This window comes from Artemia sp. Qi Xiang Cuo, chromosome 1 (assembly GCF_049724085.1).
Source record: "Artemia sp. Qi Xiang Cuo chromosome 1, ASM4972408v1, whole genome shotgun sequence".
Lineage (NCBI taxonomy): Eukaryota > Metazoa > Arthropoda > Branchiopoda > Anostraca > Artemiidae > Artemia > Artemia sp. Qi Xiang Cuo.
Genome location: NC_142794.1, coordinates 31,419,253 through 31,446,071, shown reverse-complemented (window position 1 = coordinate 31,446,071; position 26,819 = coordinate 31,419,253). Strand labels below are relative to the sequence as shown.

Below are 26,819 nucleotides of genomic sequence, written 5' to 3'. Positions count from 1 at the left end.
AAAAAAACTTGTTTTTTTATTTAATTTTTGGATGTTTTTGAATTAATACAGCTTTTATTTTGGCTTACCGTACATGAATAATTAGAATTAAATTTGCATATTAATTTTATTATTTTGGCTAAATGGCTTTCTCGAAATTTTGTTATGACGTAACTTACGAGTTAACTTACGTAACGAACTTCTATATTTGTATGTTTTTATGACGTATGTTAGGGAGTTTACACCTAGTCAATACCTTGCTCTTTACGCTAAAGTTCGAATTTTGTTCGAATCACAAACCCCTGAATCACAAAGACTGGTTAATTAGAATAGATAGCTCTTTTAAAAGTACTAAAGAAAAAACTTTAGCGTAAAGGGCGATGTATTGACTAGGGAGTGAACCCCTTCATATACGTAATAATTTCTGTTTGTTTTAAGTTTTAATGTTGCTCCTTACTTTCAGTTGAAAAAAACTTGTTTTTTTAAATTTAATTTCTGATCGTTTTTTTAAATATTGGTGGGATATCCGGCAACCCCTTCATAAAAATGTCCCTTTCCCCACGGATAAATCTTCCATGGAAAGATCCTCCCTCGTAACCTCCTCCTCCAACCCCCCCTCACCAGAAAAAAATCCCTCCTGAAACGTCTGTATACTTCCGATTTACCAATGCAATACGAAAACAATGGGCAAAGTTCACAACTTGTAGCCCTTCCCCCGGGAACTGTGGGGGATTAAGTCATCCTCAAAGACGTATTTATTAGTTTTTCGACAATGCTGAACAAAATGGCTATCTCAAAATTTTGATTGAGTGACTTTGGGAAAAAAATGAGCGTGGTAGGGGGCCAAGTTGCCCTCCAATTTTTTTGGTCCCTTAAAAATGTCACTAGAACTTTTAATTTCCGTTCAGATGAGCCCTCGCACGATATTCTAGGACTACTGGAACGATACGATCACCCCTGGGGAATAAGAAAAAAAACAACAAACAAATAAACACGCATCCGTGATCTTTCTTCTGGCAAAAAATACAACATTCCACATTTATGCAGATAGGAGCTTGAAACTTCTATAATAGGGTTCTATAATGCGCTGAATCTGATGGTGTGATTTTCATTGAAGTTCTATGACTTTTAGGGGTAGTTTCCTCCTTTTCGAAAATAAGGCAAATTTTCTCAGGTGCGTAACTTTTGATGGGTAAGATTGAACTTAATCAAACTTATATATTTGAAATGAGCATAAAAATCTGATTCTATTGATGTATCTATTGGTATCAAAATTACGGTTTTTAGAGTTTTCGTTACTATTGAGCCGGATCGCTCCTTACTTACAGTTCGTTACCACGAACTGTTTGATTGTGAGTTTAAAAATCCTTCTCTAGCTTCTAATTAACATTGAACAGGTTCAAAAATCCTTCCACACAAAATGGGGTGAAAATCGGAAGTTATTTGTTTTCATGACACTTATATTGTAATTTGGCCTCAATTATATAACTGATTACTCCATAGATACTTAAATACATACTTTGGACGAATTTAGCACGATTTTGATGAACATACTTACTTTTTATTGATTTCAAGCAGAAATTTTCGACAAGTCGAAAGCCATTTGCTCTTATAGCTGGTTCGGATATCCCAAGAAGGTGACTATACGCACTAGAAATATCTGTCACTATGTGCTTAAGCGACTTGTCTGTGGCATCACAATTCTCTGAGGCGGAAAAAGTGTGATCCGAAAACATTTGAGCGTGCCCTATGAGAATCAACTTTTCAAATCATCGGTCTCGGAATCGATGGGTGTCAAAACAGCGCATGGACGATGTTCTTTAGGAGAAATTTTGGGTGAACTTTGTCTGCGAACAGCTCCTCAGAACTTCAACCACTAAATTAATTATGTCTATAATGTTTTTCGTTTTTTCGTGTGTCACACAAAACTTCGTGTCGCACTTTTCACGTTGTTTCCCTGGATTATCGAGGGGCTTACCAACTATGGCGTCTGACGTATCAAGGTCCAAATAGATCTCTTTGAGCAGTCCACTTGAGAGGCAATTCCATAGCAAGAACGTGCAAGAGATGTGAAAATGATACCACAAACTGTATATCTTGCAATAGAGTAAGCAGTCTTTGTCTTTGGTGTGGCAACAGACTTTATTCCCTTGCTGATGCATTTTAAAGCTGAATTGTTTTAGGATCCTTGGCCACAAATTGCATCCATAAGTCTTCAGTAGAATTACTGAAGACTGCAAAAGCTTCTTTTGGGGATTGTAAGTTACGATCTCATGTAAAATACTTTTATCTGTGCAAAGTTAGACGGGTATTGGGTTTTGGGCAGAGGGTCTTACTTTAGGACCTTCAGTCACACAGACTAGAATTACCTACTCTATTCTTCTTTCAACTAGATCTAAAATGCCCATTGTATTGCCTCCATCAGTGCTCTATTTTGGAATGGACAATCTGCATAATTTTGTACTCCTGTCCCTTGGGCTACACGGTCGATGTTACTCCTGGAACCCAAATTTATTTATTTATTATTACCAGACCGCTTGCTCTGCATGCGAAAAAATAAAGCTCGAGGAGTAACTACTACTACCAAGTTATAATGCAGCAAACATAAGTCAATATTTTATATTTCAGAACTAAAATGAGGATCCTCCTATTCGTAGTGGAAAATAAATCACTAGATAGTAAGCTACTAAGTTATGCAAAATTTCGGAACATTCAATATCCTCTTGAAGATGATTCCAACAATTGTAAACTCTAAAAACGAACCAGTTCGAACTGGTTCCTTTATTCACTTCTTGTGGCACTCTCGAGGCATAGACCTTGTCGCTCGCCTTAGTGGAGATTCTAGTCGCTATCTGTATGAGCGGTTTAACAGATACCATAAGGCAAGGAAATACTCATCAACAGGCCTCACAGAAGGTTTTGGAGTTCTGAAATCTGAACTTTTGGAACATACGTTTGAGAATGTGGAAACAAGAGTTTGTATTTTTGACATAAATACTGCATGTATATACAATTTTAGCCTATTGGCAAAGTAGACACCAAGGTCTCTCTTTGCTTCTACTGCATAAATTTTTCCATGAACACGAATTCAAACGATTCTATTTGTTCATTCCAGCAACGTCCTGCAGTAAAAGATCGCTGTCTGCATGATTTACTGTTTGTCTATATCATTTGAATTACTCCGCTTTCTTGGAGAATTCTGCTTTCTACCTGAGCCGGTGATAAGGTATTATTACCTACTATTCCTCTTTTCGTTCTTCCATTAAGATAATCACGGATATATGATAGAGCTCGAGGACCAATTTTACGTCTCTCAGACTTACAAATCAACAGTTCTGTACATATTTTATCTAGCGCCTTAAAAAAAAAACAAATTAAATACAGTTAAATAAAAGCTATCAGTGATTTTATGAAAATCATTGATCATGGTTGCAGCGGAAGCTGCAACCTAGTAAAGAGCGAACCACAGCCCATAGTAATCAAAAGTTGAAAATCGTGTTTTTAAAAAAACTGTCTAGTGATAAAAAATTTACATTTGACACTAATTCAGGAATGTTAACTATTGTTTCGGTTAATCTTAGAAGTAAAAGTTTATTGCGAAAAGAAAGTTACGGTGATTTCAAAAAAGAGCCTGAAACCCCTTAAATATGGCATCAAATCGAAACAAAAAGTACACCATTAGAATCAGTATGGTCGAAAACCTTCTGTAGGATAATTACGGTCCCCCACCTTGAACACCAAGGAAAATGACTTTTTTACATGGGTAGCACTGATCTGTCCCTTTTTTTCTTTCATTTTTTTTTCTAGAAGGGCTAGGGGGTGGCCAGAGCGTCATAGAGAGGTGTGTAAGAGCTCATTCGAAAGGGAATTAAATTTTTAAGTTCCCTTTTTAAATGATCAAAAAGATTGGAGGGCAAATAGCCCCCCTCCCGACAGGCCCCCGCCCCCCAACAAATCCTATAAAAAGTTTGAGATAGTCATTTTGTTAAACATAGTTCAGAGGTCCAATATATATGATTTTGATGTTAATACGGCCCTCCATAGTCCCAGGGGAAGGGCTGTACGTGGTATCGGGCCTATTGATATCGCTCGTATCGGTATCGTGCGTATTGGTATCGCATGTATCGTATCGGGAATATTGGTATCCGCTGTTGGTTTTTTTTTCAGTCATTTTCTAGGCTCATTGTTTTAAAGCATGTTCCGGCGAGGCATCATGGTTGCAGCGGCAGCTGCAACCTAGTAAAGAACGAACCACAGCCCATAGTAACCAAAAGTCGAAAAACGTGTTTTCTAAAAATCTGTCTAGTGAGAAAAAATCGCCATTTGGCACTGAATCAGGAACGGTAACTATTGTTTTAGTTAATCTTAGAAGTAAAACTTTATTGCGAAAAGACATTTATGGTGATTTCGAAAAAGAGCCTGAAATCCCTGGAAAATGGCGTCACATTGAAATAAAAAGTGCACCATTGGAATCAGCATGGTCGAAAAATTTCTGTAGGATAATTACAGTCCCCCACCTTGAACACAAAGGAAAATGACTTTTTTGCATGGGTAGCACTGATCTGTCTACCTTTTTTTCTTTCTTTCTTTTTTTTTCTAGAAGGGCTAGGGTTGGCCAGAGCATCATAGAGAGGTATGTAATAGCTCATTCGAAAGGGAATCAAATTTGTAATGGCCCTTTTTAAGTGACCAAAAAGATTGGAGAGCAAATAGCCCCCCTCCCTACAGGCCCCTCCCCCAAAGAAGTCCTATAAATATTTTGAGATTGCCATTTTGTTTAAAATAGTTCAAAGGTCCAATATATATGGTTTTGATGATGATATGGCCCTCCGTAGTCCCTGGGGAAGGGCTGTATGTGGTATTGGGCGTATCGACATCGCGCGTATCGGTATCGTGCGTATTGGTATCGCATGTATCGTATCGGGAATATTGATATCCACTGTTGTTTTTTTTCAGTCATTTTCTAGGCTCATCATGGTTGCAGCGGCAGCAGCAACCTAGTAAAGAGCGAACCACGGCCCATAGTAACCAAAAGTTAAAAACACGTTTAGAAGAAAACAGCCAGGTGAAAAAATTTTCCATGTAATGCTGGTTCAGGAATGGTAACTATCGTTTCAGTTCGTATTAGAAATAAAAGTTTATTGGGAAAAGAAACTTATGGTTATTTCTAAAAAAGCCTGAAGCCCCTCGAAAATGGCATCAGATGAAAATGAAAAATGTACCATTGGAATCAGCATAGTCGAAAACCTTATTCAGGGAAATTACAGTCACCAACCCTGAAAAACAAGAAAAATCACTTTTTTGTATGGGTAGCACTGATCTGTCTCCCTTTTTTTTCTTTTTTTTCAGGGCTAGCGGTTTACCAGAACATCATAGAGAAATGCTTAATGGCTCATTAGAAGCTGTTTCTCACATCTACGTGCTTTTTATAAATTCCACCATCTGCATGTGCCATATGGCACAAAAATGGCACATTTTGTGCCATTTCTCAAGGGCTGGGGCTAGCAGGCTACAAAAACATCATTGACAGATGTTTAATCGCTCACATGAAAGTTATTTTTCAAATCTATGTTTTATTTATAAAGTCCGTTAGCTTTAACTGCCAATAGGCGCTAAAAGTGGCACTATTGATGCCATGTCCCAAGTGAGATAGCATGGGGTTTGTGGACTGCCAGAGCTTCTTAGAGAGACGTTTAATTGCCGATTTGAAAACAATCGCTGATATCTACGTGATTTAAATCAGTTTTGCCATTCGTAACTTCCAAATAGTACAAAAAACGGCACCTTTTGTGCCATTTCTTAAGTTAAAAATCTTTGAAGCATAAAACGGTACCATTGTAATAATTATGTTCGAAAACCCTTAACTGGAGATTTAAAGGGACCCTTCCCGTATGCTCCCCCTCCCAGGCCCCTTAATAAGTCTCATTAGTCTGTTGGAGAATTCACTATAAACTGTTTAACACGGTCAGAATCAAAAGTCAAAATTGATGTTTAGGAAAAAACTGCCTACTGGAAACAAATTGCCATCTGACACTGATTGAGGAATGATAACCATTATTTTGGTTCGTCTTAAAAGTAAAAGTTTATTGCGAGAAGAAATTTATGATGATTTCGAAAAAAAGCCTGAAACTCCTTGAAAATGGCGTCAGATCAAAATCAAAAATGTATCATTGGAATCACCATGGTCGAAAACTTATACAGAGCAATTACAGTCCTCCTCCTTGAACAACAAAGAAAATGACTTTTTCCTTGTTGTAGCACTGATGCGTCTCCCGTTTTTTTTATTATTTTTTTTTATAGCAGGGCTAGTGTAGCGATAAAAATTATTTGTGTGGCTATAAAAATGTGGCTATAAAAGAGAACGACTGGGCTTAATTGGTAATAAATATTGACCGCGTCAAAGGTATTATTATGCTCAAAGGTCGTGAACTTACACCTTATAAGTTTTCCGATAGCACCGCTTATAGCGCTAAAGATTGTGCCAACAAGCCTCGCGCCACAGCAATGGGGAGTGAAGTAACTTTATGACCGCACCGCCCTCAATTATTGAGAGAAAATAAAATGTGTAGAAATATAAATGTGACCTCTTTTCCTTGAGCTATCTGGAGATCAGATTCCCTGGGAACGTCCTTGGAGATTTGTGAACTAATTACCTGTTATTAGGCTGGCTACAGACATATAAAATGAAATAAACACAGGTAAAAAAGCAATAAAATTATCAAAACTTAAATTTTTGGATGAACAGCAATGGGTCACTTCAAATGACAAAAATGGTGACTGAGATACAACAATAAAAGAATCGCCAAGCTTGAATGGCGAAAAAATTCTATCTGACTGGTCCCGATTCCGGTTTACGAATAATTTCAAAAAGCACTTTTGCCCCACTATCAAACGTAGTTTTTTTTGTCCTGCGCTGTAAGAACTGGCTCACAATTGGCTCAAGTGGCCCAAGGATGCAAACCCTTCGTCCAATAAATTGTTTTAAATATTTCTGATGATTCAAACGTTTACACGGTTCTTATCATTTAAACTTCCTTATAAATATTGTGCGTAGCACCTTTTTTATTGCCCATTCTCTTAGCGAAATCCAAAGCTTGGATAGCGCCGTTCTTTGTCTGAGGCTAACTGCGGTTTTTTTTCTTTGCTGATTAAGGACTTTTCATTTTGAAACTAGATTTAACGTAATTATAGGAAGTCGGAATTATCTTTAGAAAGAAGGAACTTTATCCTACCGACCGCGCCATTTGTAGCAATAAAAATTATTTGTGTGACTATAAAAATGTGGCTATAAATGAAAAGGACTGGGCTTAATTGGTAATAAATATTGACCGCGTCGAAGGTAATATTATGCTCAAAGGTCGTGAACTTACACCTTATAAGTTCTCCGATAGCGCCGCTTATAACGCTAAAGATTGTGCCAACAAGCCTCGCGCCACAGCAATGGGAAGTGAAGTAACTATGACCGCGCCACCCTCAATTAATGAGAGAAAATAAAACGTGTAGAAGTATAAATGTGACCTCTTTTCCTTGAGCTATCTGGAAGTCAGATTTCCTGGGAACGTCCAATGAGATTTGCGAACTAATTACCTGTTATTAAGCTGGCTACGGACACATAAAATGAAATAAACACAGGAAAAAAAGCAATAGATTTATTGAAACTTACATATTTGGGTGAACAGCAATGGATCACTTCAAATGACAATAACGGTGACTGAGATACAACAATGAAAGAATCGCCAAGCTTGAATGGCGAAAAAATTCTATCTGAATGGTCCTGATTCCGATTTACAAATAATTTCAAAAAGCACTTTTGCCCCACTATCAAACGTAGTTTTTTTTGTCCTGCGCTGTGATAACTGTCTCACAATTGGCTCAAGTGGCCCAAGGATGTGAACCCTTGGTCCAATAAATTTTTCTAAATATTTCCGATGATTCAAACGTTCACACGGTTCTTATGATTTAAACTTCCTTAGAAATATTGTGCGTAGCACCTTTTTTATTGCCCATTCTCTTAGCGAAATCCAAAGCTTGGATAGCGCCGTTCTTTGTCTGTCTGAGGCTAACAGCGGTTTTTTTTTCTTTGCTGATTAAGGACTTTTCATTTTTGAAACTAGATTTAACTTAATTATAGGAAGTCGGAATTATCTTTAGAAAGAAGGAACTTTATTTTGGTATTTTTAATACATCGCATTTTACTCACGGTACACTAGGGGGTGACCAGAACATCACAGAGAGATGTATAATCGCTCATTCGAACGGAAATTAAATTTTCTAGTGTCCTTTTCAAGTGACGAAAAATATTGGAGGGCAAATAGCCCTCCCCCCTTCCCTGAAGACCCCCCCCCCCACCAAAGTCATCCAATCATAATTTTGAGATAGTCATTTTGTTCAACATAGTTCAAAAGTCAAATATCTTTGGTTTTGGTGATGATACGACCCTCCGTACTCCCTGAAGAAAGGGCTGCACACTGTATCGGTGCGTATTCATATCACGCGCGTTGGCGTTAGCGTATTGTTATTGGGCGTATTGGTATCGCATGTGTCTTGACAGATGTTTAATAGCTCATATAAAAAATATTGATAATATCTACGTGAGTGGCGTAATTTCGTCAAAATCCTGCGGTGGGGGGGGGGCAAAGTTGGATCCAATTTTTCCAAATCAAGTTAAAATGATAGTGAAAATGGAAAAATGTATTACCATATATTACCATAGAGGCAAAGACATACTAAAGAAAACTGACCCGTTTCTCTGGATGCTTGAATTATGAAGGCTTATCTTAGTTTTTTTTTCAGAAACGAAATTTCAGCCGGGGGGGGGGGGGCAAACTTGGGTCTGAAGGGGGCAGTTGCCTCCCCCTGCCCCATATAAAATTAAGCCCTTTCTACGCCCTTGCTACAAATTCCACCATCAGCGATTAACTTAAAAACACACAGAAAATTGGTAGCATTAGTCTATTGCCTCTTGAAAGAAAAATTACTGGTAGGCCTACTTATGTATTATACAAACACACTCAAGAAGGGCTGTTAGGTTAATCATAATGAAAGATGCCATAACATGATGAAAATATGACACTTTAGTTTATATAATAATATAATTTGGGGTAAATATTTGCACGTTAAGAGAGGAGGGGGTAAAATAAATCTCAGAAAGGGGTTAAAAACCTAATTCAACCTAACCTTACCCCAACCCCCCTAATTTGCAAATATAAAGCCTAAATCATACAAATCCAATGCGTCATTTATCCTTGTGGCTATGAAATCGGTCTGCTTAGATCGTACATTCAGCAAACTTCTCGACTGTTTGGTACCATGGTTGCAGCGGTAGCTGCAACCTTGTAAAGAGCGAACCACAGCCCATAGTGACTAAAAGCTAAAAAACGGTATTTTTTCTTCTTTTTTTTCAGGCCTAGCGGGTATCTAGAACATCATAGAGAGACTTTTAAGAGCTCAGTTAGAAGCTATTTCTCATGTGTGCTTGGTTTATATAAATTTCACGATCTGCAAGTGCCATATGGTACAAAAAAGGGGATTTTATACTATTTCTGAAGGGGTGGGGCTAGCGGGTAACCAGAACATCACAGTTAGATTTTCGATAGCTCATATAAAAAATATTGCTCATATTTACGTTTTTCCTATAAATTCCGCCGTTTGCAAGATTCAAATGGTACTAAAAATGACACTTTTTGTGCCATGTCTGAAGTGTAAAAGCTGGGGCTAGTGTTTACCAGAGCTTCTTAGACCGATGTTTAATGCCTCATTTGAAACATTTGCTCAGTGAGATATAGCACAGAAAACAACACTTTTGGTACCACTTCTTAAGTAGAAAATCTTGAAAGTATAAAACGGTATAATTGTAATAATTATGATCCAAAACCCTTAACTCGAAGTTTGCAAGAACACCTCCCGCAGGTTCCTCCTCTAGGCTCCCTTAATAAGCTACGCAATTAAAGTCCTACAAACCCTAATATATTAAATTAGATTATTAGAGGCGTGGTTCTCTTAGTACAGCGCTGGACTTTAAATTCGATTCTTTTTTATCATTTCTTTTTAGATAATCCACTATTTTTGCAAATTTGATGCACTAATTTCCCTGAGCATATCCCGGGAAGACTCAATTTAAAGCTATTACTCATATCTACGTGCTTTTAATCAATTTTACAATCTATAGATGCCATATAGCACTGAAAACGGCACTTTTGGTGCCACTTCTTAAGTGGAAGAGTTTGGAAGCTCTTAGACGGTATCATTGCCATAATTATGGTCCAAAGCCCTTAACTGGAGGTTTATAAGAACCCCTTACATATAATCCCCCTCCAAACCACCTGTGTAAGTTTCAGTAATCTTCTACTCATCTTTAAAGTGAAAGATTATTGCGAAAACAAATTAACCAAAACTAAAAACATTTCAACTAAAAATCTACCAAAAATTAAGCTTGAATGATAAACACTTTTGAATTAAGCCTTCAAACTTCACTTTGCAATGAAGCCTGTGTGCTAGTTCTAATGGCGGTAATTGAGGGGAAGGGACGTCCTTGCCCCCTTATTTTTTGCTCCTGCCTAGGTTTTGAAAAACACTTTTTTTTGGTTATTTCATTGAAAAAGGCACTTATTTCATTTGAAAAAAATGGGTGCAAAAATGGAAAGCAAACTTTATGGGAATATTCTCTTAAGTCAAATTTATAAAAGTGACTAGGCATAAATACAACCTTCTAAATGTAGTCTTAAACAGCTTCATAAGTTTTCAAGTAAAACCAAAGAATGACATTAAAACTTAAAACGAACATAAATTATTCCGTATAAATAAAAAAGATCATGGCAGCGTTGTTTCTACATTAAATTTGAATCAAAAACGAGCAAAGATTAAAGATTAAGTTTTTTCAAGGGAAGTAAAGAGTGAAGTTGAAACTTAAAACGGACAAAAATTATTGTTTCACAGCCTATCTAATATATATATATATATATATATATATATATATATATATATATATATATATATATATATATATATATATATATATATATATATATCAATCAAAATAATACAAATAAACCAACTAATTATGTTTCCCTGTGTTTCTAGGATTATAGAAAACTAGCACTTTACTGAAAACACAAAATAATATAGAAATTTTGGTACAGTAAAAGCAAACCAATTAAGGACACTTTTTACAGAATAAAACTATTGTCAATCCCTTTTAGCATCAATCCTTTTTAAGATAAATTACAATTCATTTTAGGAGTATTGCTTTATTTTTTTTCTCGTTTAATTTTGTGTCACCTCTGCACGGCGGCTCATTTCAATGCCTGGCTGTTGTTTTTGTTTTAAAAAGGACAAGAAATGAATACTTTGTATAAAAGTTCGAATTAAATCCAAATTAATGGCATTAGGATTAGGACTATAGACTAGCTTTAGAATTTGTATCATAGCTTGAAATTCACTGTTGTGTAGAGACAAATAACCATATTTTCAGAGTTCATATTATGTCTCATTTGATCTTCATTTCAAGTAATACTAAAGTATATTTCTTACATTTAAAGATGGTTTATAAATCACTATAGATATTATAGCTTATAGTACTATTGAATATTGTTCCAAAATGCTACCTGATAAATTAATTCTATAATCTGTATGTTGTTCAATGACTTTGCAGTTATTAAAAAAATATTTAATTTTACGCTTATGTTTTTAAGATAATTTTAATTGTATATGGAAAGTTACTGATGTCACAACTGGTGTAAGTCTATGAAAAGCTTTATAGATTAGCTTATTGTTGTCAGGCTTCATACTCACTTTTCACTCCCAAATCAATATTCCTGTTTTTAATACTTCATTTTTGTATTTTCAGTAAAGCGCTAGTTTTCTATAATCCTAGAAACACAGGGAAACATAATTAGTTGGTTAATTTGTACAAGTTTGATTGATATATATTGGATGTCTGTGAAGCAGTAATTTTTGTCCGTTTTAAGTTTCAACTTCGCTCTTTACTTCCCTTGGAAAAACTTTGTTTTTTTAGATTAATCAAACAGTTCGTGGTAACGAACTGTAAGTAAGGAGCGACCCGGCTCAATGGTAACCGAAACTCTAGAAAACGGTATTTTAATACAAATAGATACATCAAAAGAATCAGATTTTAATATTGATTTCAAATATATTAGTTTTATCAAGTTTAGTTATACCCATCAAAAGTTAAGCGCCTGAGAAAATTTGGCTGATTTTAGAAAAAAGGGGGAAAGACCCCCTAAAAGTTATAGAACCTTAATGAAAATCCCACCATCATATTCAGCGTATCAGAGAACCCTACTGTAGATGTTTCAAGCTCCCATCGACAAAAATGTGGTATTTTACATTTTTTGCCAGAAGAAAGATCACGGGTGCGGGTTTATTTGGTTGTTTGTTGTTGTTTTTTTCGGGGGTGATCGTATCGACCAAGTGGTCCTATAATATCTTGGGAGGGCTCATTGGAACGTAAATTAAAATTTATAGTGCCCTTTTACAGTAACCAAAAAAAATGGAGTGCAACCCGCCCTCCTCTCACACTGATTGTTTTCCCACAGTCTCCTAATAAAACTTTTGAGATGGCCATTTTGTTCAAGAGGCTCGAAATATAATAAGTATGTCTTTTGGATGACTTAATCCCCCTAAATTCCCAAGGGGAAGGCTGAAAGTTATGAATTTTACCCAATGTTAACACATAGCATTGGTTAATTGGAAGTATACAGACGTTTTCAGGGGAGATTTTTCCTGGTAGTGGGGGAGGGGGGTGAGTCAGGGGTTATGTGGGAGGATCTTTCCATGAAGGAAGTTTTTAAGGGGGAAGGGTCATTGCTATGAAGGGGACGCCGGACTTCCCAGCATTATTTAAAAAAAGATCAGAAATTTAATATAAAAAAAACAAGTATTTCAACTGCAATAGCAGCAACATCGAAACTTCAAACGAACAGAAAATATTACATATATGATTGGGTTCACCCCGTATTCAATACCTCGCTCTTTAAGCCAAAGATTTTTTAGTACTTTCATAAGAGCTATTTATTCTAATTAACGGCCTTTGTGATTAAGCGGTCATTTTTAAAGAATTGGAACAAAATTCGAACTTTCGCTTAAAGAGCAAGGCATTGACTAGGGGGCGAACCCCCTAATAAACAAATTAAAAATATATGAATATAGAAGTTCTTTACGTAAGTTAATTCGTAAGTTACGTATATTTATTACTAATAAAAACGTTCGTAAATAAAATTAAGCAAGTTTCGAGAAAGCCATTTAACTAAATAAAAGTAAATTAATATGAAAATTTTGTTTTAATTATTCATGTACGGTGAGCCAAGATCAAAACCTGCATTTATTCAAAAACGTTCAAAAATTAAATAAAAAAAAAACAAGTTTTTTAAACTGAAAGTAAGGAGCGACATTAAAACATAAAACGAACAGAAATTATTCCGTATATGAAAGGGGCTGTCCCCTCCTCAACGCCTCGCTCTTTACGCTAAAGTTTGAATTTTTCTTACAACTCTATTTTTTAAAACAATAAAAAACTTTAGCGTAAAGAGCGAGGCGTTGAGGAGGGGACAGTCCCTTTCATATACGTATATTTATTACTAATAAAAACGTTCGTAAATAAAATTAAACAAATTTCGAGAAAGCCATTTAACTAAATAAAACTAAATTAATATGAATTTTTTTTTAATTATTCATGTACGGTGAGCCAAGATCAAAACCTGTATTTATTCAAAAACATTCAAAAATTAAATAAAAAAAAACAAGTTTTTTAAAATGAAAGTAAGGAGCGACATTAAAACTTAAAACGAACAGAAATTATTCCGTATATGAAAGGGACTGTCCTCTCCTCAACGCCTCGCTCTTTACGCTAAAGTTTGACTCTGTCTCACAACTTTATTTTTTAAAATAATAAAAAACTTTAGCGTAAAGAGTGAGGCGTTGAGGAGGGGACAGTCCCTTTCATATACGGAATAATTTCTGTTCGTTTTAAGTTTTAATGTCGCTTCTTACTTTCACTTTAAAAAACTTGTTTTTTTTATTTAATTTTACTCCTAGAAGCTGCATTTTAGATGAACTTTGTTTTTATAAGTTCGTGCTGAGCATCACTACAGATTGTTCAATTCAAAATAATTTGGAATGCCAATTATTGATATTTCTTTCTTTTTCCACAAAAACGGAGTATCAGTTATCGGTCTATAATTTTCAGAATCTGCCTTTCTACTTACCTTTACCATTTCTATTTACCTTTACTTTACTGCTTACGTTCTCTGTGTAACGGTTTGACAGTCAAATCTTCGCATGCTTTAGGGCATTTGTTAGATCTTGAATGCGAATTAAAAATGTGTGTTAGCGGTTCTGCTAAAACTATTGCAAGATGGCACACCGTAGAATTCGAAAGACTGTGTACATTACTTCCTTTGTTGCTATCGAGTTTACAATGTATTTCAATTGCGAGTATTTATTCTACTGTGACATCCCTACCGTCATACCTATAAGTTTTGTTTGCTTCCGGTAACGAGATTTCGGGGATGATGGGTTGGTTTCGGTGAAAACACCGAACCGAAAAACTCACTAAAAGATTCTGCCTTTTCTGTGCCATCTGCAATGTCGTGGCTTTGCCCATCTCTAAAAACCTATGATGATTGTGAGCATGTCTAATGGTTTCCCTTCCCCTATTCAAGTAACGCTTCAAATTCAAGTAACGATTTAAATAAATAAAAAAGATTATCTTAAAATTTTAACCCGGTATCATTAGGGGATTCTGTGGTATCCTGGGGCCCAGGCGTCGAAATTGTGGCTGAGAGACTGATCTCTATAAAAGGCACTAACATTAAGTATTTGCAATCTAATGAGCCCGCCGTGAACTTTCTATGATCACTGATTCTATACGATGAGGCAAGGGGCAAAAATACATGGGAAAAACATAGTTCTTTATTAGCAATGTCTACTAAAATCTCGAAGTCGGGCTGTTAATTGAACTATTATGATTGTACATTAACAGAAAAAAAAGAGAGTAAACTTTGAAGGTATTTAGTTCTAGAGATTTTTTACCCAGTGGAGTATCCCTGGCAGAATTTTCACAGTTTCAGGTACTAAATTCAGCTATCTTTCTCTGGTTTCAAATTCAAGTTCATATTCTAGGGATGTGTGAATAGAATCAATAGTCTTTTAGCACTAGAAAGTTCTTTGTGACACAAATAGTAGTGCCATATTTTCTACGTATGAGCTTTTTTAACTCTATCAATTCCTTTTCTGCGGTATTTTCTTAAATATTTTTAATTCCCGATTTTATCTCCCGTTTTTTAAATAACCTTTCTTCTCGATACTGTTTCAAACGCATAAATCGTGCTCAAGATATTTTTCAAAGTTAATTTTACTTCAATTTTCTTACCAAACAGGAACTCAAGAGTAAAGAAACATATCTTACAGAGTGGATTTGTCTCTCTAAACGCTTGAAAGACCAAATGAGGCCATTAGTAAGGCAACAGAAAAAAAACAAGAAATAAGTAATCAAGAGGGTGAAAATCAAAACCAAAATTTGATAAAAGGAACGTGCCCTTGTTACAAGTGTCTATAGGGAATCCATCGAAAACAGAGAGAGAGAGAGAAATTACTTTTTGTGCATGTCTTGCTTTCAATTTAGTTACGAAAGAAAGTGGATGTATACAACTGTAAGAATTGATAAAAGCAATTGTTTCTCCTACGAGACACTCCTTTTTTTCAAAAATTTCGTGGTGACGAACTGTAAGTAAGGAGCGATCCGGCTCAGTTTTAACCGAAACTCTAAAAAACGGAATTTTGAAACCAATAGATACATCAAAAGAATCAAATTTTTATGCTGATTTTAAATATATAAGTTTTATCAAGTTTAGTTTTACCTATAAAAAATTATGTGCCTGATAAAATTTGCCATTTTTGACAAAAAGGGGGGAAACATCCTCTAAAAGTCATAGAACTTTAATGAAAATCACACCGTCAGATTCAGCGTATCAGAGAACCCTACTGTAGAAGTTTCAAGATCCTATCTACAAAAAAGTGGAATTTTGTATTTATTTTGCCAGAAGAAAGATAACGGATGCTTTTTTATTTGTTTTTTGTTTATTAGTTTTTTTTTTGTTCTTTTTTCCACATGGGTGATCGTATCGACTCAGTGGTCCTAGAATATCACGAGAGGGCTCATTCGAACGGAAATTAAAAGTTATAGTGCCCTTTTTAAGTGATCAAAAAATGGAGGGCAACTAGGCCCCCTCCCACGCTCATGTTTTCCCCAAAGTCACCCGATCAAAACTTTGAGATAGCCATTTTGTTCAGCATGGTCGAAAAATATAATAACTATGTCTTTGAGGAGGACTTAATCTCCACATTCCCCGGGGGAAGGTCTGCAAGTTATGAACTTTGCCCATCGTTTACCTACAGTATTGGATATTTGGAAGTATACAGAATTTTTTTTTTGGGGGGGGATTGATTCTGGTAGTTGGGGGGGGGCGAGGGAACCGTGGAAGGATCTTTCCACGGAGGAATATTTCATAGGGGAAGGGACATTGCTATGAAGGGGGCACCGGATTCCCAGCACTATTTATAAAACGATGAGAAACTAAATAAAAAATCTTTTTTTTCAATTGAAAATAAGGAGCAACATCAAAACTTGAACGAACAGGAATTATTACGTATATGATTATTTTTGCCCCCTAGTCATTACCTCATTCTTGACCCTAAAGTTTTGTTTGTACTTTCATCAGAGCTATTTATTCTAATTAGCGGCCTTTGTGATTAAGGGGTCATTCTTAAAGTATTGGAATAAAATTTGAACTTTTGTGTAAAGACCGAGGTATTGACTAGGGGCGAACCCCCTAATGCACGTAATAAAAATATACGAATATAGAAGTTCGTTACGCAAGTTAATTCGTAAGTTACGTCAGATCAAAATTTTGAGAAGGCCATTTAGCCAAAAAAAGTAAAATTAATATGCAAATTTCGTTTTAATTAATAATGTACGGTGAGCCAAAATCAAAGCTGCATTAATTAAAAAATGTTCAGAAATAAAATAATTTTTTTTTTTTAACTGACAGTAAGGAGCGACATTAAAACTTAAAACGAACAGAAATCATAAAAAACTAGCTTAAAGAGTGAGGCGTTGAGGATGGTACAGCCCCTTTCATATACGGAATCATTTCTGTTCGTTTCAAGTTTTAATTTCACTCCTTACTTTCAGTTAAAAAACTTTTTTTTTAATTTAATCTCAGACAAGTGATGAATTCTTGACATCTGCTCTTATACAAAGCGCCAGCTATAATGCATAGAATTATTTCCCTGTTAGACTAATACAAGAACACCAGAGCAAGGTTGATTGGAGGGAGGGGCTCCAATCGAAAATAAATAAGAATAGAGTATAATAAACGAGATTATATATTTATTTGTGTTGCCGTGCAACACTATTGCGTGTATAGTTATTTTTTCATACAAAAAACTTGAAACATCTTCCGATTGAAGATCGTGAGACAGGGAAGATAGATTCACTTTAAGTTTGGAAAACTTTATTGGTTTTATAGAATAAAAGTGTTTTATCTTAATATGAAAAAAAACGAAATTGTCATACCTCCATCATAGAAACTCTGAGGAATAATGTAATAATGACAGACTTATGTAGGGCATAGAATTATCTTTCCAGAAACTGACATTAAAATACCGTGCTTCTTTCTGATTACTATATTCTATTTTGATTTTTTTGAATAGTTTTTATTCTTAACCAATTTCCTGAAACTGTTTACGCAAATAAAAATTGTGCTCGGAACTGGAATAAAAAAAAATCTGGAATTATTCCACCACATAGGTGAATTATGGGGTTCCAGCATATTTTTATCAGCTCAAGTTTCAGAAAGAGTTGGTGGATATCAGCCAAACATTGTTGAAAAAAGAGTGAGTGTCCTAGTTTCGCGTATCAGGGTTCCATAGTCTATCCTCCCTCTTTGGGAATATGATAGCACTAAATTTTAGTCATCATGACATCCACCAGAACGGATTGCGGGATCTTTGTCATACTTGGTGGGAAATAATATCTATTGTGCTAATTGTAACTTTTTAGGTTGAGGGTCTATTCGATCGCTGTTGGAGGAGTGAATCCGTAAATTCCTTTTATTGCGAAGCCTACCAGAAGGTATTGTTGGATCTTACCCATAATTTCTAGAAAGTGATAGTAACTGTCCTACCTATGCCTTTCGGGACATAGCTAAACCCTTTACAGCCTTTGCTAAGGATAAAAGGGGAGGAGGAATTATTATCATCCCCATATTATATAGGAAACGTCTTCAGATTTCAACCACATTAAGTGGAGAGTAAGATCTAGCGTCTTATGTTTGTCGTTAGAGATTCATGGCTCAATCCGATTTCTTTGTGGGGCTAGAGTCTCTAAATTCATGTTATCACGAAATCTACCAGAAGGGAACACAGGATCACGAGCTAACTTTGTTGCTAGTATGATTTTGTGTCTAGTGTGATTTTGGGTTTCCAGATACAATCAGATATCAGCAGGGAACAGATCCCATACATTCTTGTGATCATGACCTCACCCAGAAGAGGGTTTCACATATCAAAGAAGCGCTGGAGTGTGCAAGTCGTAGTCTTGTAGTTAAACCTAATAGGAGCTCTGAACGGATTGGGTCTTGGTTTAGGGAGGGGAAGTTATTTAATAATCGTCTTAATACCACACACCAGAATGGTTTGTCGGAATTATGTCAGATTTGAAAGGAAATCAATATTTTAACGTATATTAGGAATTCATTTTATCATCCATTTCACAATTCATTCATACTCAATCCATTTATAAATTAATTGGCTAGTGTGGCTCATTAACTGGTGAGCTACTGGGTTTTGGGCAAATTTTTGCAAGCCTCTAACCTTTTGTTGGTGGATCCCCTGATGTGGCCTGCACGTATCAAGGCTGGCAATATATTGGATTTTTTTCTTTTAGGGACTAATTTTATAATCAAAACTTTTATGTCTTATGGTACATTGAAACCGAATAATGTATTAGCTTCAGTACTCCCAATATTTATGGATTTTTTTCGTTTTTTTTTTCAGGGATTGCTGATTCTCCTTATATTAATAGGTAGCGATGAAGCTTTTAGTTAAGAACGCTAAGCAAGTAGTGCGAGTTACGGCTAATGGCGAGGAAATGTTGCGCGGACTTGAACAAACTCAGTCAGGCCTAGCCATTTTGACCGAATGCAACGGAGAAGGAATTTCAATTCTTATTGACGAGTAAGTATACTCTAATATTCCGTTTCTAACTTCTTTTTTTTTTTTTTTACAAAAATCCTACCTGCTCTCCACTCCTTGACATAAAAATCTTTTTCACGTCAATGCTATTTTAATTTTAATGTCACCTACACTAATTTCTAATCTTTAACTATTTTTTTTATTTGGGTAGCCAAACATAACTGATCAAAACAAGGTAAACTACTACAAATTATCGAGCAACAAAAATACACTTTCCGGTTTTTCTAAGGTACCCATCCATCATAGGAAGGGCACCGTGCCTTCTTTGTTCAGTGACAAACCTGAATATAAAAGTGGATACCTTCAATTCTCTACCTCTAAAAAAGTACCACAAAAACTTCCTCACTAAAACCATGGTAGTCAGCGATAGCGACAAACCATGGGTGACGGAAGAAATCAAAAAGATGGCCAAGAACTCCAGCCAGCTTCACTCCAGCGGTCAGTTAAATGCGGCAAAGTCACTGTAGAATCGTGTAGCTAAGGTAACAGAGATACTAGACAACGTTAGGTCCGTGAGAATGTGTCACTACTTTTGAATACTGATCCTTTGAAATGACATACTGAGGTTCAACGTTTAATTGAAAAGAAAATAGCCAGTGACATTAAGATGGATAAACATAACGGATCACCATTGACATCTACTGAAGTGAACGCATTTTTCTCAAGAATCTACACCACTTACCCTTCCATCAACGACTGTGAAACTGAAACGCTCATACCAGGTTTTTCCGAAGAATTGACTGCAGAAATAACAGAACATACGGTCTTCAAGGATATCGAGAAGCTTAAAAAGAACTGTTCTTCGTATCCTGGAGAACTGCCACTAAAGTTACTGATTGAAAATGCAGTTTTCATGGTGAAAACCTTCACTCAGTGATTAATCAGTGTTCTAAGGAAAAAATATTTCCTCAGACATGAAAGAAGGCATACGCACGAGTTATACCAAAAGTAAAAGATCCAAAACCTTGTGACCAGCTGTGGCAGATCTTGATTACTCCTAACCTAGCCAAGTGACTAAATTGTTCATTTACTGCGAATTTCTTTCTCAAATTAGCCCTTCCTTTGACCAATTTCGTTACGGTTGTCTGCACCATACTTGTACTACTTACTATTTGATAACACTATTCCGCAGAAGGGCTAGATCAAAGAAACAGTACTGTGGGCTTGTTTTTGCTGATTATCAAAAAGCGTTTGACCTAATCCGCCATACTACCACAGTTGAAAACTTAAAGGCGATGAGTACAAACAAGTATATTCTACTACTGGTTATTGATGTTCTTCGCGGCCGTTATCATCGTTTTGAAATGACTTGAGGGCCCCAGACCCGATATGCGTTCTTAGGCAAAGCGCATAACACAGATATGCCAGTTTGAGTTGCATTGTAGAAAATCCCAGGCAAAGAAAATTAACCGACGATCTTAAGGCATAATTTCCTTTCTTTGCAATGTTTGAAACATGTGGGCTAAAAGTGACACCGAGTATAACTGCGGTTGAAATAACTGGGTACTATGGTTCGGGACAGGAGAGATCGCGCTTTAGAGGATAGAACTTCATCACTTTTTTTTTGTTTTTTTCTTTAATTTGTAGTCCATATGTGAAACACTGGCCGACAGAAGTCCATCTGAGGTCCCTAAAGAACTGCAGAACGATTTAGTGTATGTCTACAAGGTATTTTAGCAGGATGAATCAGTCGTTAACGTGTTTAAAACAATTATTACCGCTAGAAACAGAAGGGCTGCAAGGCATAAAACTTGCAGCCCTTCTGTTATGGACTACAAATTATGAAATTTGTGTTATGGACTACATATGGACTACAAATTAAAGAAAAAACAAAACAAAAGTGATGAAGTTCTATCCTCTAAAGCGCGATCGCTCCTGTCCCAAACCATAGTACCCAGTTATTTCAACCGCAGTTATACTCGGTGCCAATTTTAGCCCAGACTGGTCCTTTAGCCCACATGTTTCAAACATTGCAAAGAAAGGAAATTTTGCCTTAAGATCATCGGTTAATTTTCGTTGCCTGGGTTTTTCTACAATGCAACTCATTTGGCATATCTGTGTTATGCGCTTTGCCTAAGAACGTGTAAAGTATTTGGAACATAAATTCGAGAGGGCATTTTCTGGTGTCTCGTTTCTTAGAGATTTGGCCATGTATATGCCAACGAGAAGAGTCCAGGGGGGGGCTTTTGGGACTAAGGCTAGTCGTGGGAAAGGGTCCGTTCCCAAGCATGGTTGAACAACCAATAGCTAGAACTTCCGTTCCAGGAAAGTTATATTCTTGGCTCATTTCTAAAGGCAGTCCATCTTTCGCCTCCGTCGTAGCTAGTTGTTCTTGTGCTACCTTATTTTCTCTATGTGTATTCTCATGTTATTTAATAAAGACCATGTACCAACGTTTATCGTCTATCTTTGGAATTTACGTAAACCATTACATCTGCCAATACAATAAGGGTATATGGAAAGAACTAAAAAGAGCTTTACAGAGTGGTGGCAAGCGGTTAAAGCTAGTGGAGCATATATCACTAGTGGAAAACCTTCAATCGACATTTGAGTGACCGTTATAAATACTTACGACATCTTATGCTAAATACTGACAACATATTGAAGAGTATTTCGCCCGCGAACAGACTGTGATATTGAGCTGCAAATACTACAAAAGACTAATTAATAAGACATCGAAACGTTACTAGCTATTGGACTTTCTTCTATTCAAAGCGCCTTCTTGAGAAACACTGTTTTTTAAATGAACATTTTGAAATAGACTATTACACACTGCCTAATATGGATTTCCTCGCGATAGCTTCTGCCTACTAATTCAAATTTCTACAACCGAGAGTCTCTGGTTGATTTCTACCTTCACTAAGCCATTCTATGGTTGGTGGTTTTTTTTACCTGTTTTTGTACAGTCGACGTGTGATCTACATTTGAGAGTTTCCAACCAAAATTTAACATTTTGAATTCGATAATCGAAAATTAATTCTCAATTGTGACTACATTTGACGCTAGTGATTTAATTGAAACCAACTACAATTGGATTTGGAAAGGACTATCTTTCGTAAGTGATTTAGCACGACTAAACAACCCAGTAAATTTTATTAGACCCTTCTTGTTAAAGGTGAAGTTTATTGCCCAAAACCTGGCGTCCGTAATTAAAGAGCTGTGTTTAAAACAAATATTTAAATTTTTAGAATAATTGCTTTTTCAAATTTTGATCTCAATATGTCAGTTATTATTCATATATTTGACCCGGTGAAAACTGGATATAACAAAAAGGTTGCTTTTGATTTTGTAAAACAGTGGAGGATAAATGGCATATTTCCATTTCTTTTATTTGACTCCCCTCGATTATAAATTTGTCAAGTTTATAACGTGGATTACTTGTAGCATATTCCCCAGGCAAAATAGTAGGCAAAATCGTTGCAGAGTTTGTAGGCGCGGCTCAAATTTAAGGATGAAAAGGCATATCTGTTCTATAGAAGTATGCAAAAATTAGGAAGGTCATGTAAGGTGTACTTAGAAGCCAGGGATGATGGTGTAGTTCTTGGAAGATTTGCTCTAAATTTATTCAAGGAGTGGATCAGACCGTCCTATGAACGGTATTTGTTAGAGAATAGTGCAGAATTTTTTTTTTGTTTAGGTGATGTGTACAAGGTTGCAAAGTAATATGAGCAGATAGAACAGATAGTGGGGAAAGGAGACACGTCTTCTTTTTCCGATGATTTTTTTTCTGCGCTGACGAGGGTGAAATTTGGACTCAATGATAATGAGAAGGCACTGCGAGATGGTACTGATGCCTCGCAGGGCGGTTTGGCTACCCATGGAAAGGGAGCTGGTTTTGAGGTCCCGTGGGATGGTACTGATGCCTCACGGGATGGTTTTTTTTTGTTGCACTGCGAGATGGTACTGATTCCTCGCAGGGCGGTTTGGCTACCCAGGAAAAGGGAGCTGGTTTTGACGTCCCGTGGGATGGTACCGATGCCTCACGGGATGGTTTTTTTTGTTGCACTGCGAGATGGTACTGATTCCTCGCAGGGCGGTTTGGCTGCCCAGGAAAAGGGAGCTGGGTTTGAGGTCCCGTGGGATGGTACTGATGCCTCACGGGATGATTTTTGTTGTTGCACTGCGAGATGGTACTGATGCCTCGCAGGGCGGTTTGGATACCCAGGAAAAGGGGGCTGGTTTTGAGGTCTAGTGGGATGAGGTTGATGCCTCACGGGATGGTTTTAATGCGTAGCGCTAATAGTTATGTAGAGATATCAACAGTAGTACTGCCATTTGTCGAACCACAAGTTAGTAGAGAAAAACCAAATAGGTCTAAACCGAGACGTTCCACAGCAATAAAACCCCGAGGATTTTATTGGGAATAATATCTTAACGTCATTGCAGCATGGTATGATTTTTAAACTTTCTGCAATTTCTTTTATTTGTCACCGGTATTTTCAGGATTAATTAGCTTTTCCCGGTCATTCTTTTTGCCTTAATCCGAAGTTTATACATAATCACAACTTTCCTTGTCCTCGTCAAATTCAGGGTTATGGGGACCAAGTCTATTTTGAAGAAGTGTTAAAATATCCAGTTTCCGACTACGGTTGTTAGTGTGGTTCATTTATACTATGTAAGTTTTTACTTATGCAAGCAGTGTGTAGTGTTTGTATTATGTAATTGTTTACTAGTTCATGATGTAGAATGTTAGTAGGCGAGACGTGAATAATTTGGGAAGGGAATGTTTTGAATTCAAATAAAGTTTGAGGGTCTAACGAGAAGGGGATAAGCCAAATTTGGGAAATTTAAATTAAAACAGGGGGGAGAATCTGTAAAGTATTTGGAACATAAATTCGAAAGGGCGTTTTCTGGTGTCTCATGTCTTGGATACTGGGCAAGGCATATGCCAACGAGAAGCGTCCAGGGGCGGTGTTTGGGACTAAGACTGGTCTTGGGACAGGTTCATTTCCTTAGCATGGTTGAACAACCAATATCTAAAACTTCCGTTCCAGGACAGTTGTTTTCTTGGCTCATTTCTAAAGGCAGTCCATCTTTCGCCTCCGTCGTAGCTAGTTGTTCTTGTGCTACCTTATTTTCTCTATGTGTATTCTCACATTATTTAATAAAGACCATGTACCAACGTTTATCGTCTATCTTTGGAATTTACGGAAACCATTACATCTGCCAATACAATAAGGGTATATGGAAAGAACTTAAAAAGAGGTTTACAAACGCATATCGGGTCTGGGGCCCTCAAGTGCACAATACAGAATATCTCAGTAGTAACATTGAAACTCTGCAGAAATATGCAGCAAAATAATACTCGGTCTAAATTATGTGTCTTATGAATCTGCTCTCACGTCGCTAAAAATAACCTCTCTCTGCGAGCGCAGATACGAGCTTGTCCCCAAGTTTAGACACTCACTACTTGAGAGTCGAAAGCATCGTTCGTTGTTGCCACCTCCTTATACACAGCGTCTCCTTACCCGATGCAGGAGTAAAATCGTGCCATTAAAATACCCCACCAGTCGTTTATGAACTCTTGTGTTCCTTTTTGTTGTAAGTGCATTTAATCATTCGTGATTTATTCACCTTGTAATTTATTGACGTTGTAAAAATAGCATAACTTAGTTGCGGCCTAGGCCAAAATTATGAAAGCTGCTTTTATTAAATAAATGTTGTACCTAATTATTTATAAGGGCAGAGATATATTAGATAAAAAAAAATTTAATACAAGTCAAATCTCCTCCATATGCCAGGACATGAGTTAGAGGAAGAAGGGGCAAAAGATTCACGAAACAACAAAGAAAATATTCCTTTCGACTCAAAAGGGGCTAAAAAAAACTTAACAAAAACAGCAGAAAACTTTGCCACCATTATGGAAGTACTCGAAATTCAACTCCTTTTCTTAAATGCACTAAACTGTATTAAAAGGCAAAACAAATCATCATTTGATTATTATTCAATCAATTTTGAAAAAAAAATCGTCAAAACAAGGATGAATAACCTTATTTTTACGCGGTTTTTAACTGCAATTTATCACAACAATTTTCAACTCCTGGGTTAGATTAAAGAACTTGAGTGGTGGCCTAAGGTTATTTTAACTATCGAAGATACAACTTGTGAAATTTAAGAGTATGCGATATAGCTCACCTGCGTAAATTTAAAAGGCGGTATGTTACAAAAATAAATTTTACAGAAGAGCAGAACAACTGAAAAATACAATTAAGGTTTTACAGCCGTAATTAAAGACTAATAGTTTGTGGAAGGAATTTTGTTTAAAGAATTTTAGAACACGGGATAACAAATGTTCCACTTCCCAACTATTCCCGTAAGCATGCAAAAATGACAAAACTCATTTTGGAAAAATACCTAAAACTTTTATATACCTTAAGAAGTACTGGATGCATGAAGTATTCTGAGCAATGGTTTGAACTAGCTCAATCTGGGGATATGACCTGGGGAACCAAGATTTACAACACAAGTCAAAAACACCTTTTGTTTACGACTGTCCTATCACCTGAGCTGGTAATATGGTTAAAACTAATTTCTTTATAGAAATTATTGTTCTATATTCGTGATACCCTAAGGCTAAATAGCAGTGACTGACAGTACGCACCTGCAAACATGAAAATATCCTTCAAAGCAAAGGTCGAAATTTGAATAACTAGTTGTAGCCGGCGTTGCAAATAAAATATTCTGCATACAGGCTTAGTCAGGCAATTGTCAAGGCAAAATACCATAAATCAAACATCAATAATTCCTTACTGGTAAGAGGTTAGAAAGTTGCATTCTCAAAACTTGTCAAAATAATTGCACAAAGCTGAACAGTATATTTTTTTTTGCTTTACGAATATACTATGATTACGGTACTTACTATATGCTATTTATTAATTCTCAACATCAACTTATATTGCTGGAAGTTTTATTGGTACTATACCATTATCCGGGCCTCTCTAAAAAGTCAAGTTTGTTTAATGCTAATGAAATAAAATAAAATAGGATGAATATATAATAGTTTAGAAACAAATTTGGGCTATATATTTGCACATTAGGGGGTGGGGGGGGGGTGTTGGTAAAGCATTGCATATATTAAATACGTAACCTAACCGAACCTAGGTGCCTTCCCTCCCCCCTAAAATCCAAAAAACCACAGTTTAATATCGTATACGCAATGAAAACCTTGCTATCAGTGCCTGCTCTACAACAGTTAGGACGTCACAAAACGGGTTTTTTATCATTGCCTAGTCTATAGTGATTAAGCCGAGAGGCCCGGATAATGGGATAGAACCGTTTTATTTTTTATTTCACAGAAATTCTTCCCGTTTTAATACCGATTTAAAAGTGATTTAATCCTTTTAAAATTTTTCAAGATTATTCAGTTTTATGGTATGATTCGGCAAAAACTGATAGGTTTAAATTTCAGCACTTTCCTAAAACCTGACAAAATAGTATTTTATACAAAGTTCGTCTTTAATTTAAATATTCAGCTTTTCAATTTTTATCTCTCTCGAAAAATTCTTTGACTAAAGAAACCATTCTACAAACATATGCTACTTTCCTAGCTTATTACAAAAATATTTTGT

At 36.2% G+C, this 26,819-nt stretch overlaps 1 protein-coding gene across 1 annotated transcript in view; it reads left to right on the top strand.

The window, feature by feature from the left end:
* The window catches only part of LOC148956205 (putative imidazolonepropionase), a 124,113-nt gene that overhangs the window by 12,207 nt on the left and 85,087 nt on the right, over positions 1 to 26,819 (top strand). Inside the window, exon 2 of the mRNA XM_089094495.1 lies at positions 19,054 to 19,233. Within this exon, the coding sequence (XP_088950621.1) occupies positions 19,088 to 19,233 (146 nt within the window). The 5' untranslated portion in view covers positions 19,054 to 19,087. The remainder of the gene's footprint in view (positions 1 to 19,053; positions 19,234 to 26,819) is intronic.